Source organism: Acomys minous (assembly GCF_964271855.1).
Source record: "Acomys minous genome assembly, chromosome: 18".
In the NCBI taxonomy this organism is placed as follows: domain Eukaryota; kingdom Metazoa; phylum Chordata; class Mammalia; order Rodentia; family Muridae; genus Acomys; species Acomys minous.
In genome coordinates, this window is record NC_140501.1 from 20,841,608 (window position 1) to 20,855,501 (window position 13,894).

A 13,894-nucleotide genomic window follows, 5' to 3' on the forward strand; every position below is an offset into this window, starting at 1 on the left:
GAGGAAGAGACTGGTGAAGCCCCATAAAGGCATGAACATGAAATCATTCATCTTTGTTATTTTTAATCTTTTTGTTCTATATAAAGTGTGTGTGTGTGTTTGTGTGTGTGTGTGTGTACATGCACCCCACAGAACAAGTTCAGAGGTCAGAAGACATCCTTGGTGTTAGTCCTAGCCTTCTACCTTATTTGAAACAGGGTCTCTTTGTTTGCCACTACGTACACCAGGTTAGCTGGTCCATGAGCTTCTGGGAATACACACTGTTACTGTGCCTGGCTTTATGCGGGTTCGAAAGTGCTTTACTCAGTGTGCCATCTCTCCAACTTCTCATTTTTAAGCAGGAAAGAAAAGTGCACATGCATGTGGACACCAAATGTGAGTGAGTGTGTGTGTGTGTGTGTGTGTGTGTGTCTTGTGAAGATAAAGAGGAAGGAGGCAGAGAAGGGGAGAATAGGGAGGAAGACCCTTGAAAGTGGGAGGAAAAAACCAGGGTAAAAGGCTACAATACACCTTCAAACCTTTCTAATCTTGCAGCATCACATTAATTCAAGGCCTTTTGTTTCTCATGTGCTATTTATTTAAGGATTTGAGTGTGCCTTCTATCTTTTTAGTAGTATTGGCACAATATCATTTGTACTGGAGGACCATTGTAGCTGTCTGTGAAGTTCACTTCTGGGTATTGTAGGTACAGGTTTCCCCAAGACACCCCAGAAGACAGACTTCCAACAGGTCTCTGGAAATACTCTCTATGTACATATTCTTTGGGCATTCCTTTGCAGGGATGGCTGGGGTTCAGAGTGGAAGGGGACTGGAGGATATTGGTGGACGGCTGCCTCGCATATGGTAAACACTGTACAACTACACCTTCTGTGTAAAGTCCTCTATGCTGTAATTGCACATTGTCTTCAAAATTCAGGTGATGATCACAAAACCGAGTGATTCTTCAAGTGATGATCACAAAACCGAGTGATTCTTTAAGTGATGATCAGAAAACCGAATGATTCTTCAAGTTCTGGAGGTGAAATAGAAAGAAGCGAATAGTGTACCAGCTAGTTCATGGAAACACTTTGAGTCACCTCCATCAGTACTGATAAGTTATGATAAGTGTGTATTAGTGAATATGCATTTTATTTGGCAGGCTAGGACAGATTAATAAGAAAACAAATATACCCAATAACCTCAATGGCTTCATAGGGCAAAAGTTTGTTATTTACATGTGAAGAGTCTCTCTTGCTCCTGGCATTTTCCAGGACAGCTGTCCACGGAGTGATGGCTCAGCAATCTGGTCTTCTCTGATCATGAGGCACCTTCATAGGGATGTGTTATTTTCTCCATGGCGGCTGGAGAGCAAGAGCGGGCCAAGTGTATATTGTTCTACTGTCAGTTAAATGCCTCTACTTCAGATATGCCCCAAGCCACTTCTGTCCACACGTCACGGTCACATCACATGACGACGTTTAACTTCAAGAGGGCAGAGAGAGCTATCTTCCCATGCGGTAATAATATTTGTAAATGAAAGATAAACATCACTGAAATAAAGAACGGGCCAAGGGTTTCACAGCAAGAAGCAAATGTATTTAGCTTGTTATATAATCTCTCGCTCTCTTTTTTCCTGTCAATCACTGAAAGTTTACTCCCCGTTGTGTGGATTGCTATCTTTTTTTAAAAATTTATTTATTTATTACATATGCCGTGTTCTGCCCACATGCACACCAGAAGAGGGAACCAGATCTCATACTAGATGGTTGTGAGCCACCAAGTGGTTGCTGGGAATTGAACTCAGATGGTGCTCTTAACCGCTGAGCCATCACTCCAGCCCCCTGCATGGATTTCTTATGCCAGAAGGTGCTGGCCCCGTGGGGCCCCCAAACACGGTCCTTGTCCACACACTGATTGATTTGGTGGGATCTATCAGGCTTCTGTAACTCACCCGTGTCTTTATTCTTTTCTTCCTCTTTCACAAGTCTCAGATGTGCAGCCTAGGGAAATGAGGTCTGTAGAAGAAAGCTGCGCCTCCCGTCTTACGGTGTCTCTATGTCCTCAGAACGTTTCATTGCTCCTTGAAGACTTGGTTTGTATTTTGCACAAATTTTTTTAAAAAGTGTTAAAATAAAGGACTTAAGCCAACTAACACATCTGCATCTTGGAGCTTAGATGGTTATTAACAACAAGAGGCTAGCTACACGGTGGCCCCAGACGTGTAGCATATTTGACCACATCGACTTTGCATGTGCAGGAAACAAAATGACAGCAGGACGTTAGAGAAAATCACAAGGCCACTAAATACAAAACGAAAGAAACTGGAGTTTTGTTTTTTTCTTTTAATTTTTCTTCTAAGCACCTGGAAAAAAGTAAGTTTACAGTTTCCCTCCTTTTTTATTTTTTTATTTTTTTATTTTATTTTTTTGTACTCATTCCTTATCATCCAGGAAGGGGATAAAGAGAGTATAGGAGTTTGAGCAGCAAACATGGTAACCCAGGACTTGGAAAACTGAGGCAGGAGCATGGAGTGTTCTAACTCTACTTGTACCATCCAGGAAGGAAGACTTTGACTTAAAACACTCACAACAGACACGCTGCAGTAGCAATAACAAAACCAGTTTAATCTGCTAAAATGGAAGAGGAATTCTATTATTACTGTTCTGTTTTAAAGTTAGAATGATCAAACTGTCTCCGAAATGCCCTTTGAAATATGTATTCTCATATGTAAAAGGGAAGAAATTTGGCATTAGCTCTGAAGTGGGCAGATGTAAAAAAGTTTAACTTCCTTATATTTTAGGAAGAAATGGAAATATAGCAAACAATGTTAAAATTTAAAGTGAAAATTGGAATTGGACTATTTTAGCTTAAAGTTGTGACTGAGATTAGGGGAAAAAAAGGATGCAGAATATAGTAATATTCAAGTTTTAGACGGAATAAAACCCAGCAAATATTGCTTAAAAACAAAATCCCAGCGCCCCACAGAGAGTGGCCCCTCTCCAGGGGGCAGTAGAGTCTCCGAAAGAGGAGAAGCCTGGCTGGTCTGGGAAGTGCAGGCACCAGGATGGAAAGGCTGCCCCCTGAGGCGAGGTGAGGGGCGGAGGCGGGAGAAGGAGGCTAGGAGGCGGCCTCAGATCTGCTTTTGCGGGTAAAGCTCTGTGCCGGCGGACTGAAGGCGGAATAGCAGCCTGTTTTAAAGTGTGGGCCTGAGAGGAAGGAAGGAACGAGGGAGGGACCCAGAGGAGGAGCAGCGAACCCTCCTGCAGAGTCGGTGGCTGGAGGAACCGCCCGCGCGAGGCCACGTTTGTTTTTGTTATTTTCCATTGGAGTAGTTCTCCCGGACTGAGCGGGCCGCAACCCTGCACCCCGGACCTTCCAGGTGACAGCCGGTCACCCTGCTAGGAGTCAGCTCCGCCCCGAGTCACCCCTTCCCGCCCACAGCCCCACTCTCCGCCCAACCTTCCAGTGCCAAAGCTGGGCAATCGCGTCGGCCGCAACCAGCTGCAGGAGCGGGAGCAGAAGACCTCACTTGCAGTGGTCTTCGACCCCAAGGACAGGCGGCGGGAGGACAGGCCAGCCCTTAGGCGCGATATCCAGGAAGGGGGTTGCGCGCGTGAGCCTGGGTTTCCAGCAAGTCCCCAGAGCTGCAGCCGGAGTCTCGGAGCCGCGCCCGGGGAAGTGTCGCATGGGGCAGGGCCGCTGAAGCACGGACTTCAAGGGCTGTTGGCACCAAGGCAGGAGCTGGGGCCTGGGGCGACAATAAGCAGCTTCCTCGGCGTCTGCATAGTCAGAGTTGGGGGCGCGGTGCCCTCGTTAGGCGCGAGTTATGGAGTCGCCTAGCTGCATTCAGGATGAGCCGTTCCCGCACCCTTTGGAGCCCGAGCCCAGTGCCCTAGCGCAGCCAGGTGCCACCAAGCCCGGCGACAAGCGCTTCCGGCTATGGTACGTGGGAGGGTCGTGCTTGGATCGCAGGACCACGCTGCCCATGCTACCCTGGCTCATGGCCGAGATCCGCCGGCGCAGCCAGAAGCCGGAGGCGGGCGGCTGTGGGGCGCCCGCGGCCCGTGAGGTGCTCCTGGTGCTCAGCGCGCCCTTCCTGCGCTGCATCCCCGCGCCGGGTGCCGGGGTCGGCGGGGGCTCTGGCCCCGGGACCTTGCAGCCCAACACTGGCGTGTTCATCTTCGAGCATAAGGCTCAGCACATCTCGCGTTTCATCCACAACAGCCACGACCTCACCTACTTTGCCTACCTGATTAAGGCTCAGCCCGACGACCCCGAGTCACAGATGGCCTGCCACGTTTTCCGCGCCACCGACCCTAACCAGGCAAGTTTTGGGTGCTGGGGGGGCGGGACCAGGGTCCCAGGGACTGGCGAGTCAGAGATCCCTTCTTTTAAGAACTGTCTTGAATCTGGCTGCTGGCTCGCGCTCCACGTGGCGCGCTCGGGTGCCCCTCTCGCTTCGTTTTGGGATCTGGGAGTGGGAGAGAAAGCGGTTGGTGGCCGGGTTATCCTAAGGACCACTTGGCCGGCCTAAGCCGGACAGAGGAAAGTATACGCAGAGTAGTCTTGGGACCCCAGGAGGAGATGGCAAGTCTGGAGGACTCCAGGCAAAGCACGGGTCCCAGGAGGATCCTGGTGACTGGTGATGGCTTGCTTTTTGCCAACGAGTGCAAGTGTGAGTTTCTTGGAAGCGCCAGAGACCTCGGGGTTCCTAGAGGCCCTGCACTGGTTCTCACCCTCCATAGTCCTAGTGTATACCTGTTTGGCTTGTGCATATGTCACCAAAGCGCTCCCAGGTACCCTGGTAGCCCGGCAGGGGTGTGTGTGTGTGTGTGTGTGTGTGTGTGTGTGTGATTTCAGAGCAGAGTCTAGAACTGTCAGATTGTGTGTGTGTGTGTGTGTGTGTGTGTGTGTGTGTGTGTGTGTGATTTCAGAGCAGAGTCTAGAACTGTCAGATTATCAGCCAAGTATGATTCTGCGAATTTGGAGTTGGAAGACCTTTCTGTTGTTTCCGCATCCGTAGAGACAATAACGTCAGTGCTGTAGAGGAGGTTTCAAATATTGTTTAAAAAGTATTTTACTCTTCTAGACTAGTGTCCAATATTTCTCCAGAGTTTACTAACTCGAAGTCTTCTGTTACTAAAATAGAACAGGTGCTGGGCTAGCTAACCCAGCGATTCTCAGCCTGGGGGTCGCATATCATCTATTCTGCATATCAGACATTTATATTACAATTCAAAACAGTAGCACAATTACATTATGAAGCAGGAAAGAAATAATGCGGTTGGAAATCACCACAACATGAGAAACTGAATAAAGGGTCACAGAGTTGGGAAGGTTGAGAATCACAGATCTAACAGAAAGAGGAAAACCTACAGTAACTGTGACTTGGGAAACAGGCTTAGAAGCACGGAAAGAGGTGTGTGTGTGTGTGTGTGTGTGTGTGTGTGTGTGTGTGTGTGTGTGCTTTGTTTTTGTTTCCTTTGACTATTAAAGCCCCACTCCTGTGCTGTTCTCTAAAAAAAACCAAAAAAACAAAAAATTTCTGTTCTCCAAATGATTTAGGGAAAGCGGTGTTGACTAAATATAAATAAATAAATAAACTCAGGTTCTACCACATGGTATTTTTTTTTCCTTTGGTAGCTGGGAAATTAGGACTAGATGAGAAAAACGTCCTATAATAAGGCCTTGTTTTATTCTCATTCCATAAGTTCAAGAATATTGTTTGGTAATAACATTCCACAAAAGTCCTGTAACAAAACCCAAGTAAAAAACTGATGGTCTTCAGTTTCTCTCATTACTTTCTAATACTTTCTTTTTGTTTGTTTTTATTTTTAAATATTTGTGTGTGTGTGTGTGTACATGGACTTGTGCCTGCAGAGGCCAGAGAGGGCTTTGGACTCCTTTCAGGGGCTGTACAGTTGGTTGTGTGGTGCTAGGAGTGTGTGTGTGTGTGTGTGTGTACACGGACTTGTGCCTGCAGAGGCCAGAGAGGGCTTTGAACTCCCTTCAGGGGCTGTAGTACGTACAGTTGGTTGTCTGGTGCTGGGAGCCAAACTGCTCCTCTGGAAGCAGGAAGTGCTTTTGACCACTGGCCACCGTGCCAGCTCCCACGAGAGAAATGCCTACAACAACCAGAACTGGCAATGTGAAGAGGATAATTAAACTTGAAAAAAAATATTTCTTTTATTTTTGACATTATAAAGTGACATCATTTTACATTTCCCTTTCCTCCCCTCTAAGCGCTCCCACAAACCCCTCTTTGCTTTCTTTCAAGTCCATGGCCTCTTTTTTTTTCCTTTGTTAATTTTTGAATATACACAAGCTGCTCAGTCTGTATAATGTTACTTGTATGTATGTCTTCAGCGATGACCATTTGGTATTGGATAACTAGGTGGGGTGTGCTCTTTTCTGGAGGAGACTATTTCTTGCACACTCAGCATTCCTTAGCTGCCTGCAGCTCTCTGTGTGGGGCTAAGGCCTCCTGCTGGCAATTTTAGTTTGTGTTCACTGTTACCTTTGCAACAGAATACTTCACTGCAAATGACTCGAAACTCTCTACCTTGGGTGGCCAGCGAGGCTCATTTCATGCTTAGTTATTTAAGACTCATTTCACAAATGAAATTGGAAAGCCCCTGAGATTATCACTGTCTTTACTGTGTTCTAATACACTGTTCTGACTCTGGCAATGAGGAAGACTACGGTACAGTTTCCAGGCCTTTAAGAGTCGTTTGGTGCCCCTGGCTGGTGTGTATGTTACATTTTTTTCTTAGGATCTGAGCTGTGAAGCATCCATGCTCATCTCACTGCAGGTGCTGGCTCTCTGCTCTCTTCTGGATGTGTGAGTTTTCAGTCAATCACAGACATCCTTGGACTCACGTCCACCATATAGATTTAGACGATGGGTGTGTTATTATTTACGAATAAAATACTTAGGCTAACTGCACCCCCACCCCACCCTTGTGACCCCTTTATTTCAGAGAAGACAGTGAAAGCCACATGGCTTTTTGGTGAATGAAAAGCAAAGGAAAACATCTATTTGGTTTATTGTCATTTCACACACACACACACACAAACACACACACACACACACACACACAGATATATATATATATATATATATATATATATATATATATATATATATATATATATATCATACATTTTTAATCCCAGCAGCTCTCTGAATTTGAGGCCAGCCTGGTCTATAGAGGAAGTTTCAGGACAGGTAGTGCTACATAGAAAAACTCTGTCTCAAAACAAAAAACGAAATAAAACAACAAAAATGCAAAACAAAACAAAAACTTTAAAATATAATTACATAATTTTCCCTTCCCTTTCCTCCCTTCAACTCCTCCTATGTCCTCTTCCTTCAATCCATCCTATATCCCTCCCCACTCTCTCCAAAATGCATGGCTTCTTTTTGTTTGATTATTATTTTTACACACACACACACACACACACACACACACACACACACACTCACACACACAGTCAGCTTGCTAAGCCTGCTTAGTGTTTCTTTTATTTTGAGTATGATGTTAGGGCTGGCTGTGGGTATTTGGTAAGTAGTAGTAGTAGTTCATCCTTGGGAAACACTAATTCTCTCTCAGCAGTTTTTAATTGCTTGCAGTTCTTTGTGTAAGGGTGGGGCCCACTGAGGTTTCACACTTACCCCCCCCCCCTTAGTATTTATATTGGTGTTACTGTTCAAGTAGTTTAGGCAGCCCTATTGTGGAGGTATCATGGCTGTAGCTTCTCTGTCATTCCAATAGACACAAACTTACAGCAGAATTCTTGCTCTTCTGGCTCTTCCCCGGGTGGTCCCTGAGCTTTGGGTGCAAGAACTGTGCTGTAGATGTATTCCGTTGGGGCTGGGAACCCCACAATCAGTTGCTCTTTGCGTTTGACCAGTTGTGGTTTTCTGAAGTTGTCTTCGGCAAAGAGAAGTTTCTTTGAAAATGGGTGAGGGCTACACAGATACAAAGATAACTGTCAGCTCAAGGAGAAATTTTACAATGCAGTTGGGAATTATGCTGGCCTAATAAAATGGTGGCATAGTAGCTTCACCCCTAATAATCATGACCTTACTCAGCTTGGGTAGTTGGCTAGGTTTCCAGCCCCTAGGCATGATTTCACCCCTGAGAGGGACCTTAAACAATTAGACAGCTGTTGGTTACCACCAAAAATAAGAGTGCCACTATTGCCCCTTGAGACATATCTTACCTTATAGGTCCTTGGTGTGATTCATGGCTGTCATAGTTGGGAGGACAATTTATTGCTTCCTTCTCTTGGCAGTTTGCATAGCACCGTCTGATATTATAAAAGAGAGGGCACAGAGGAGGCTTGTAGATTTCTTATTTTCTCTGAACTGAGCAAATTCCTGCCAGAAGATCTTTTTGAGGGGGCCAGATGTAGTATCCACAAAGACCCTCTCGGCTAAGAACTAGTAGTTCCAAACTCCAGTGCCCCAGAAGAGAGCTGAGTGAGGACTGTGGGGGAGCTGAGCTGGGTTGTCTCTTCTCAGGGTTACGCAGCTCTATCTGGAAATCATAGGAGTAGATGCAAGCTCAGTGTCAAAATTCTGACTTCACAAGAAAAAGCTGAAATTGGAATTTAAGTATCAATCTCTCTTTCTATCTCTCTCTCTACCTATGTATCATTTATTTTATCCATCTCCTCACATTTTAAAGCATTCATTGATAAATATTTTTTAAAAATATATTTTATTAATTTATTCATATTACATCTAAATTTTTATCCCTTCTGATAGATATTTTAAACACTTAAGAACCCACTTTGTGTCAAGCAGTACACAGAAGGTATGGTTTCAGATAGCTCCCAATTTCCACCAAATGTAAATATTTGGGAACTTGGTAAATTCAGCCATTGGCACTGTTTGCCATTTTTCCCTGTGAGCGTCTCATTTGACTGTGTATGACTCTTCAAGCAGGCAATGTTGGGCCAACTGTCTTTGCTCCAACGTGAGTCTTCCGCCAGCCACGCTGGCATTCAGCAGTTGTATCACTCAGGAGTTTGCTTCCTACAAAGTAGGTCAGGGTTCTGGGTTCCTGTTCGCTTGTCCCAAGTTCTTTTTCTCAAGTGGAGACTTCAGCTCCTTGCTAAGGGAGCCTACTGTTTCCCTGCATTCGCCGAGCAAAGTCTACAAGGCAGCCTAGAGCTGTGGGTGTGCAAACATCTCCAGTAGGCTTGCCTTGCTTTGTCTCACAAGCCTGTCCCTTTTCTGATGTGAGCCTGCCTCGAGGATGACCATATAACTTATTGTTTTGGGGATAGTTTTTATTGTGAAAGAGGACACCACTAGCAAATTACCCACACACAACAAGTTATGCACCTGGACTGGGTAAAGGCAGAATGGGCCGAACATTCATGGCAGCTAACTATAGAATCTGTGTTCATCTTGGGCCTCTGATTTGGAAGCTCGCCTAACAGAAAAGGCTAACGTCTTACAGAGTATCTACTCACATCTCTTTTCTGAGGGTGGCTCTCCATGTGATCTCAGAGATGGGAGTGCTGAGCTGATAGCTTGTGTCTGTTGTGGGGAGTTGCCATGGTGATGTGCCCTCTGGATTCACACCCCTCCCTCCATTAGAGTTAAGAGTGTGTGCCAGGAGAAGCACTCAGCTGGAAAAACATGATGTACACAGGCTTTTCAGGTGCAAAGAGCAATGAAGAGGAGGTTAAGTGTATGCTGTGGTGTGTCCAGCAGGGTCCAGCACTCCCCATCTGTGCAAGTCTCTGTAGTGGGCTATGGAAGGATGCCAGCTTTAGCCCATTTCAGCCAGACCTGGATACTTGAACTAGAAAATTCTTTACAAACAAACCTGCGCAAACTTTTTACAAATCCCATGGGCATGAATTGGGTTGTGGAATACTTGGTACTTTCTTACGAGAAAGGATAGGTCACTAATCTGCAAATACGTATATCTTTACTTCCTTTTGAAAAGAGACTGTGTGTATAATGTTACTGCAGTTTTGAGGGGATGTTGGGGGCTAGGTCCGTGGCTCAGTTGGTAGAATACTAATTGGACTGTATGAAGTCCCAGGATCATTCCACACAGGCAGTGTAGTGTTTCACGCTGGAAAGCTTTTAGCACTTGGTATATGGAAATAGGAGGGTCAGAGCTTGAGGTTATCCTTAGCTACATGTCACATTTAAGGCTAACCTGGACTACATTAGACCCTGCCTCAAAAAAAAAGTTTTTACTGTTATATGCATTTCCACAATTAAAGAAGTCTATATTTGTGAGAATTAGAGACTATATAGATGCTGAGTCTGGAGAGATGGGTAAGTCAAGTGGTTAAGGGCACGCACTGCTGGGCCAGGCACTGTGGTACCCTTTCAAGCCCAGTACTTTGGGGGAGATGTGGATTTCTGTGAGTTCCCTGCCTACTTGGTCCCCCTAGTAAATTCCATGACAGCCAGAGCTACATAGTGAAACCCTGTCCTCCCCCCATAGCCCCCCCAAAAAACCCACATAAAACCATGGTGTGCTTGTTCCTGAAGAGGACCCAAGTTCTTCTCCCATCCTCCCTTAGGTGGCTCACAAGAGCCTGCAACACCAGCTGTAGGGAATACAAGTCTTTCCTCTGGCCTCCCTCAGCATCCACAGTCAACGTGCACATACCACACCCCACCCACATAAGTAAAATAAAAATCTTTTTGCTTTAGTTTTTATTTCATACGTATTGATGCTTTCCTTGCCTGCATGTATGTTCACACACTTACACATCCTCCAGAGGATGGAAGAGGGCATTGGGTCCACCGGAACTGGAGTTAAAGATGGTTGTGATCCTCCTCGTGGGTGATGGGAAATGAAACAGCCAGTGCTCTTACCTGCTGAGCAATATCTCCCTCCCCCAAGCCAAAGCTTTTAAAAAATTATTTAATTTGAGACAGGATCTTGCTATGTAGCCTTGGCTTGCCTGGAATTTTTTGTGTAGACGAAGTAGGCTTTGAACTCATAGAAATCCACCTGCCTCTGCCTCCTGAAAGCTGGCATTATAGCTATGCACCACCATGCCCAGCTTCTTAAAAACATTTTTACAAAAATATTAAGGGTTTGAGTACTGTGTTATGACTAATGGTGTGCTTAGATTTCTTTTTAAAAATTATCTTGGTAGCCACATATGGTGGTGCACACCTTTAATCCCAGAAGCCAGGAGGCAGAGGCAGGCAGATCTCTGTGAGTTCAAAGCCTGCCTATTCTACACAGTGAGTTCTAGGATAGCCAGGGCTATGTAGAGAGAACTTGTCTCAAAAGAAAAAAAGTTACTTTATTATGATTATTGGTGTCTGTGTCTGTGTGTGTCTGTGCATGCGCGCGTGTGTCAGTGAGAGGGCTGGTCTTCAGACTTGCGCAGCAAGTGCTTTTAACCAACAGAGCCAGCTCACCAGGCCTCATATTTCATAATTCATTCATTATAGAATGGCTGCTTAAGACAAGTCACAAGTACTTTTTGATTCCTCCTTGCGCTGGCTAGTTTTATGTCAACTTGATACAAGCTGAAGTCATCTGAGAGAAGGGGACCTCAGTTGAGAAAAACGCCACCATAAGATTGTGCTATAGGCAAACCTGTAGGTCATTTTCATAGTGATTGATGGGGGAGGGTCCAGCCCAGTGTGGGTAATGCCGCCCCTGGTGCTCTGGTCCTGGGTGCTGTGAGAAAGCAGGCTGAGCAAGCCATGGGAAGCAAACCAGTAAGCGGCACTCCGTAATGGCCTCTGCCTCAGCTCCTACCTCTAGGTTCCTGCCCTGTTTGAGTTCCTGCCCTGACTTCCTTCAATGATGGGCAGTGATGTGGAAGTGTGAGCCACATAAACCCTTTCCTCCCCAACTTGCTTTTGGTCCTGGTGTTTCACTGCAGCAATAGCAGCCTTAACTAGTACACTCCTCCTGCTGGCCTGAGGTTGACGTGGACCCGGCTTGACTCCATGGAAGAACTGGAGTGCCTGAAGGAAAGATGACCACCTGTGCGCAGAGCTTCCCAGCTCCCAGGTAGCACCAGCCTATGATGGGGACTCATCCTAAACACCACAGCCGTGTAGGACCAGGTTCACGCCTGGAAAACACAGGCCTCCCTGCGAGAGCATGTGTCAGCATCCTCTGAAGGGGTTCCTAAACAGATCTGCCCTCTCAGTGTTTCATTCTCTTCCTGGTGATGCCCAGACCGTGGGATTGGGAGCTGTGCATCTAAAGCCATGTTCATTGGCTGGCTGTGTGGCCGTTTCTTTACTCCTGGTTACTTTCAGAGTCCTTCCCAGAGCTGAAGATTTAAGGCAAGATGAGAAGTCAGATCCAATTGCAAAGGATTTGACGGCAGTTTTTTAATCTCCCAGCTTACTGCCTTCTTCCTGTACAGGTGCCTTGAGCTTGTGGATGTGCCGGATGCAAAGTTTATCTTCGGGTCATGGAGGTGGAACAGAGCCGCCTTATTGTTTGCTTGTGCGTTATGGGGGCGGGGCGGGGCATTGTCAGGTGAGATGAGGGATATATTTCAATGTCAAAGTATGATAGTTGGCACAAAAACTGAAACGTTTACTTATTTGCATCCTGATAAATAAGAGCGTTTAGCAAGACAAACTCCATTCAAATGCTACTTTTCCCCACTGTGGAATGAGTAAATTAATTGCTTGGTGGGGATGACTTCAGTGATATTTTTCCCCCTTCCACATTATCTAGTGTATTACTTCTGAAACAGAAGATACAAGCGAGGAACATACCATCATGTCTTATATGAAAGGTGTGCAGAAAACCAGGCTGAAAGAAATAAAGTTGTGCAATATTGTAAGATGATGGATAGTCTGAAAAATTGTGGCAAATATTTTGTTTATTCCTTTTATTTATCCATTTATTCTCCCCTGCTCTATTTTAAGGTAATTGTCTTGTTCCTAGCACTCAGGGAAGCAGAGGCAGGCGGTTCACTGTGAGATTGAGGCCAGCCTGGTCTACAAATGGAGTCCAGGACAGCCAAGGCTACACAGAGAAATCCTGTCTTAAAAAAAAAAACATTAAAAAAAAAATGTTGGGCTTGAGCTATGGGCCCGTGCTTAACAGCATGCAGTGTTCTTCTAGAGGACTCAGATTTGATTTCCAGCACCCAGATTAAATAGCTCTTAGTTACGTGTGACTCCTATCTCAAGAGAGTCAACACTCTTGGCCTCTATCTGAATTTATGTACACATAACCCTACACTGACACATAACTAAAGACAATAGCAATAAGATATATAAAGAAAAGAGTTCAGGGGATTGGTTTAGAGTCCCATTTCGTTTAAGTCCCAAAAACTCAGTTGTAAAGTGAGCAACAGATCAGTTAGGATGCATTTTTTTTTCCTCTGAGACAGGGTTTTTCTGTGTATCCCTGGCTATCCTGGAACTCACTCTGTAGACCAGGCTGGCCTCGAAGTCACAGAGATCCACCTGCCTCTGTGTCCTGGGTGCGAGGATCAAAGGCATGTTCCACCACCTGGCTAAGCTAGTGAGGATCAAGTGGAATAGAAGAATAAAATGAACTTTGAAGACACTGTTGAGAATTCAGTGTGTTCAATCAAATCATTTTCTATGACAAGATACAGGTATGAGAATTAAAGAAGACTTTTCTGGGTAGAGGTCTTAGCTGAGGGAAAGGAATGTTAGGGTGGTATTGAAGGACTGGAGTGGTAATGCTGCATCATTAAATCTAGGAGAAGGAAGGACGTGGAGGAGGTTAATGTGGAAGAGATAAAGTAGAGGCTGTCAGCAGGTTGTGGAGTTTCTGATAAAGTTGAAGAAGAGTCATGTTACAATTGCAATTTTAATATTATAGTCAGGATAATTTGCTTGAAGGATTGCTTGCATAAAATAGTAATACAAGTTTGATAGCTCTGTGGCCTTGCTAGCTATAGATGCTAT

At 45.4% G+C, this 13,894-nt stretch overlaps 1 protein-coding gene across 3 annotated transcripts in view; it reads left to right on the forward strand.

Moving 5' to 3' along the window:
• Positions 1–2,849: 2,849 nt before the first annotated feature.
• TBC1D4 (TBC1 domain family member 4) overlaps positions 2,850–13,894 on the forward strand; it is a 165,284-nt gene continuing 154,239 nt past the window's right edge. Inside the window, exon 1 of one of the 3 annotated variants that reach the window (XM_084768286.1) lies at positions 2,850–4,303. In XM_084768286.1, coding sequence (XP_084624412.1) covers positions 3,806–4,303 — 498 coding nt within the window. In that variant the 5' untranslated portion in view covers positions 2,850–3,805. The remainder of the gene's footprint in view (positions 4,304–13,894) is intronic. The other 2 variants (XM_084768287.1, XM_084768288.1) reach the window with 2 other exon arrangements.